At 31.1% G+C, this 5,894-nt stretch overlaps 1 protein-coding gene across 1 annotated transcript in view; it reads left to right on the top strand.

The window, feature by feature from the left end:
• The first annotated feature begins 1,426 nt into the window (after positions 1–1,426).
• LOC105345022 (IgGFc-binding protein) overlaps positions 1,427–5,894 on the top strand; it is a 12,084-nt gene continuing 7,616 nt past the window's right edge. Inside the window, exon 1 of the mRNA XM_011453006.4 lies at positions 1,427–1,496. Within this exon, the coding sequence (XP_011451308.3) occupies positions 1,445–1,496 (52 nt within the window). The 5' untranslated portion in view covers positions 1,427–1,444. The remainder of the gene's footprint in view (positions 1,497–5,894) is intronic.

Raw genomic sequence — 5,894 nt, 5'->3', positions numbered from 1 at the left:
GCCTGTTGTTGTCTGTGTCATGGTGCGACATTCAATCTTTCGGACTATTTTTAATTATTGTGTAAATTAACTTTTTCGGACTTTGTGTTAATTGCTACAAAAACTTTACATCTATTTCGACAACTGTTTTATAAACGTTATAAATTCTGCGCAGCATTAACCCCACCTGAGGCACAATCAGTGATGGACAGCTAATCTTTTAATTGACTTCTGTTTATGTTTATTGACACTTGAGCTTCTTTCATCTTATTAATCCTTTTATGTACATGCTGCTAAAATGTCCCGAGTTTCTCAATAGCTGTTTGATAATTGATTTACTTACATCTGTACTTCTTATGTTAATCCTTTATTGTGTTTTTCCATTGTTCGTTATATATTATTCTGAATTGTAAATTATAGTCAGTTGGAATCAGACATTCGGTGCTGATGCATACCAAACTCGCGTAAAAGTATATTTCATGTAAAATCTATATTAAAGTTTGAAAACTAAAACGCGTGTTGGCTTGTTGGAGGTTTCATGAGGCTGGGTCCAACAACAAGAGAATAAGCTCACGGTTGGCCCAGTGTTAGTCCTATACGGGAGAGAGCGCCCCGTAATATCTGTATTGTATTAACGGGGTCCCTAATCTTATATTTTCGTTGTGAATTCACACTTGCTGTAAAATTAAACTGCTTAAAATACATGTATAATTAGATTTACAAAGGCTACTGAGTTTTGAAATAATTAAACAATCAAATGGTTCGTAATGTGAATAATGGGGATATGAAGATTGCGACATTGAAGAAAAATTAAATATTTTTTTTGCAATAATCGATACCTTCATAACCCGCATGAATTATCAAAGAAAGCATTTTATTGTTTATATTTACATTTTTCATTTTAACAAATTGAATGTAAAAAAGTAAATAAAATTCACTAAATTAATGTAAATTCACATCAGTACGTTATCTGAAAGAAGCGGCCAAATCGTCTCTCATGGAAATTTGAGTCTGACATCATCATGATTATTTCGTGCAGTTCGTGATTTTTTTTTTTTTTTTTGGTTGCTGTAGGTTTCGACCAATCGATAAACGGGGCGTGTAGATTTCAGTCCTGTCATTTTCAGTCGCTGTAGGTGTCGACAAATAAATAAACGTGGCGTGTAGATTTCAGTCTGGGTGTATATATAGCGCTATAAATGAACTATAAGTTTCCGTAAGAAATAGATAGAATCAATTACAAAAAAAAGGTTTTTAAAACTGATGTATCCCATTAAAATAATTTTCTATAAAACTTAACTTGTAATTTGAAAAACACCTTTGCACTATTAATGATAATACAATCCTGTATTAGAATTAAGTACATGTACTAGTAATTGTCCTTCGAAACTTGGTCACCAAGATAGCCATCTCCTGTGATATAACTAAAGTACTTTCCTTATCTGTATTCATTCATTCATTCAATATGACGAATCTAATCTGGGTGGTTCTTCTTGTGCTGGTTCCCCTGGTCCATGGTAAGCTGGTTATTTTTTTATGTGATAAGAATTTATCACAGAAAGGTTATCAATCAATACTGCAAATTAGTGTCTTTATTTTCAAGGCCTTGATTTTACAATTTACCAGTGAATACCTGGTCCATGACGATTTCTTCTACGAAAAGCCTCTCAGTTAAAGGGTCTAATACACGATTTGAGCTCCAAATTTTCATATTTTTTTTCTATTTTTCATGTCTAGAATGGTGAATATGGGTATTCGTTAATTCTTTCTCAAAATTTGCAAGCAAGATACAAAGTTTGAAATTCTTTGATTTGTGAACAAAGCTCAAGTTTTGTTATTGTTTACATATGTGTTGTATTGGTATAAGTTTGAATTAATTAAAGAGTCTTAATTAATTAAGGAGTCTTCTCGTTTTCAAACATACTTCTTATATAATTTTGATAAGAAAATCATGAAATTTTGACCCAGGGAGACAGATCATATAACCAAATGATTCTATCAATTTAAGGTAGTCCATCCATAACTAAGGTGAATTTAACGATTTTGATTGGTCTATACTACATGGAATACATATTTTGAAGCTTTTATGAGGCTGACATAAACCAAACTTGGGTGTATGTATGTAGTCAATTAAATGAACTTTTTGCACTGAAAACTTTTTTAAAGAGTTGTCTGCCGGTAAGGAAAATTTAAAAAAATAATTTCCTTAAAATATGTATGGTAAACTATGAATTATTTTAGCATATTCGAAGATGGAGAAAGCTTTTGCAACTTTTTACCAAAAGAAATGTGAGAAAATAACTTGTACTTAAGAAATATATTTAAAAATGCATTTTTCCCATAGACTTCAATGTTAACTTCAACATATGATAAATTGATTAATTTTTTTAAAAAAGATTTCAAATGTGAAAAATTATTATTTAATAAACTCCTTAAAACCACACAAAAATTTTAGTGATCAAACTTGCAATCTATTAGATATGAAATATGATAGTTATGGATGGACAACCTTAATCAAATTTGGCCTCCTTGGTTGCCATTAAGGCCAGGTCAAGGTCACTAACTTTTTTTTCGCAACTCTTTGCAGTTATGTAGATATCTGTTTACCATATGAAGATTCTATTCTTCAATGAAATGATAGAATATCAGAATGTCTAGCAGCTTATACTAGTACTACATAATTGGAATAAATATGTAAACTAAACTTGATATTGCATAGCCCGCATTTCCTCTAATTTTCTTTAATTTTAAAGACATTTTGATTATTCTTATGCTTCAAATATCAAAAAATATTTCTGATTTTTACATATATTGAAGACTTTATATACAGATATAGATTGACAGAAAAGCTAATATATTGACCATTTGATAAGAGAGAAACTGAATTTAATGATTTTTTTCACACTTGTTAATCAATGTATAGAATGGGCGCTTATAGCCTATAAAAATGAAATTTGATAGGCAAATCATATTAAAAAACATATTCCGAAACCCAAGAATCCTATCATTAGCTCACATTAGTTAAAAAATCCTACATTAATGTTATTGTTTTAAAAATGTTAAAACAAACACATTAATCTACAGCAATTCTGAATTGCGAAACGTGAGATATTTTCCTACGCCAATATTCCGCCAAAAATAACGTCCTTGTTAGATTCTAAACATTGATTACTATTTCTATGCTAAGTTGTACAAAAGCCAGAAAAGATTCCTTCATTAAATGGTGCTTTCTTTTGTTGATTATGTTATTTATGAACAAATTGAATCAGTCTATCTTGTTTACTACTAATTTGTCACATATATGGCAATTTCCTTTACATTATTTGTATACAAATTTTGCTTGCTTAACAATAAGTTCTTACCTCTGTATCTCCTTGTAACTTGAATTCTAACATTTAAATTTTGGCCAGTCATTCAAAATGCACAAGTAAACAATTTCAACCATAAACATTAAAGCATAAAATTGTCATCTCAAGTCCCTTTGATATAAGCAAATAAAAGATTAACAGGAAGCTTTTCCCGTCGGTTTTACAATTAATCAGTGATTGACTGGTTCAAGTCAATCTCTTTTCACGATAAACCCTTTCAGTTAAAAATAACATACAAGAGATAAACAGATTTTTTCCCGGCGATAAAAGTTTGCGACAGCGAAAATCCAATTTTTAATAGGGCCGGTTCGGGAGGGTAACAGTTGAAATTGACACCTCCCGAAAACCATTATCGACCGACGCGAAGCGGAGGTTGACAATGGTTTTCGAGGGATGTCAGTTTCAACTGTTGCCCTCCCAAACAGGCACTACTCATTTTATCATACTGAATGTCTTAATTTAAACAAGAGGCCCATGGGGCCACATCGCTCACCTGAGCAACAATGGGCGTTCAAAAGATATTGTGCCATATGGTCCCTCGGTAGAAAAACAAAAAATAAATATTGTAAAGTATTCGAATTTTACACTTTTTTTGTATACATGTAATCTTTGACATTGTACCTTCATGAAATACTATTTTTTACCAGAATAAGAAATTTCTACGCAAGATATAAAACTAAACATTTGGTAGAGGTATACTGTTAAGTTGTTAACTTCCAAATCCCTATATTTTCGTTCTGCCCCCCCCCCCCCCCCCACTTTGTAAAACGAGCAAAATATATGAGAGCATATAGGTACATTTTTTTCATCAACTACTCAGTACTTACTAGTTATTGTATTAAAAAAAAACTTGTTTTTTATTTTAAAAACCCTACATGTATAGATGTGAAGAAGAAAATTGTACCTCAATGTGCTCAATTCCTCAAATTAAAAACATTCAAAATTTTTATTTGTCTTCTCCATTATAATTAAATGACTGTTATTTACTTCGCGTACAAACCAGGATAATTTTCCGCTGTGATATTCTTAGGAATAGCGATAATTACTTTATCCCCGCAACAAAAATGTCTCAGATATATGGAAACTGATTTAAAGATGTCGTTTTTATTTACTCGTGTCTGAAAAACTATCAAAATTGATGTAGATTTCACATTATTTATTGTATAAAGAAAGGGCCCCAGAGAGTAGATATATACAGAATACTAGTATCATTCTTTTATTTTGTTTGTACAAGTATTTAACATACTCTAATTCATAGAGATTTTCTAATGTTCAACCAAAATTTCAGCGTCAGTTGTAGAATTATAAGCAAGATACAGAGCTCACAGTTCGCCTAGGTTTGATTCATATTTTGTTCACATGAGTTTATTACATTCAGCTTATGATTTTTAACTTGGTATTTCCTATTCAGCATTTAAAATGGAAAAAAAGAATGGCCTAAGATTTTATATTCTTTTATTCACTCAAGACCAGTTCACTGGTATTTGAGGTTCAAAATCAGTTTATACAAATGTACACAAACACAGTGAAGGATCACATGTACAGTAGGAGTAATAATGACGAAAAAATGTTAAGTTTACAATACAATAAGATGTTAAAGTTGGTTTCTGAACGAACAGACTTTGAAAATTTTCTTAATAAATATTGACAAATTTTTTACTTTTTTAAGCTTTAGTTTTTAAGATCTGTGTGCAAACATAGAATTGTGAGCAAATCTCTGTATCTTGCTTATAATTTGAAGCTTAACACTCAAATATGGTTAGTAAATAGAAATTGAAAACAATTAAACACAAGTAACATTCACTATAACAAATAAAGAACACAATTTATTTTTTCGAAATGAATCATATATATGCATGTATAAACCTACATATTTCCGTCAGCAATCTCAAACTTTATTTAAACTGAATAAACTCGAGAAAATGCCGAGCATCGCAACAAAACCTATTGCATTAATCTACCATTACGCAAAAGATAATGCCGATCGAATTACCGATAGAATGAATTGTATTTCATTATTTTTTGATACATCAGATTTTGCTTAATTTGCGCAGGTAAACAGTTAACTGTTTGATTTACCAAAGTCTCTGTTTGATTTGATACGTAAAAATCACGAAATAATACAGACGATAGTTCCCAGGTTACAAGCAGAAATAATGAAAACGAAACGAAAATCGGAACAAGCTTACACCAACGTCATGTGTGAAAACTGTCAACGCATTGAACTATTTAGCCTCAATTTACTTCACAAAATCGGCAACAATATATTTTGCATGTTTCAAAAATTTCCCTTCATACGTGAACTGTTGCACAACAAGCAAATTTATCATAGTCAGATCGACCCTTTTTCGTATAATGTCATGGCTGCTTTAAACAAAGAACCTCGTTTTAGAAGTATGGAATACGAGTCTAGGTAAAATGGGTATGCAAACCCGGACCGTGGCAAAATAAAAGCCAAGGCGAACGACAACCGTCAAATTCCAAATACGCATTATTTTGCAGCAATATTTACAGCGAATACAAATAAACTAGTCCATCAAATATCCT

Source organism: Magallana gigas, chromosome 2 (assembly GCF_963853765.1).
Source record: "Magallana gigas chromosome 2, xbMagGiga1.1, whole genome shotgun sequence".
In the NCBI taxonomy this organism is placed as follows: domain Eukaryota; kingdom Metazoa; phylum Mollusca; class Bivalvia; order Ostreida; family Ostreidae; genus Magallana; species Magallana gigas.
This window is presented reverse-complemented; position numbering and strand designations above follow the sequence as displayed.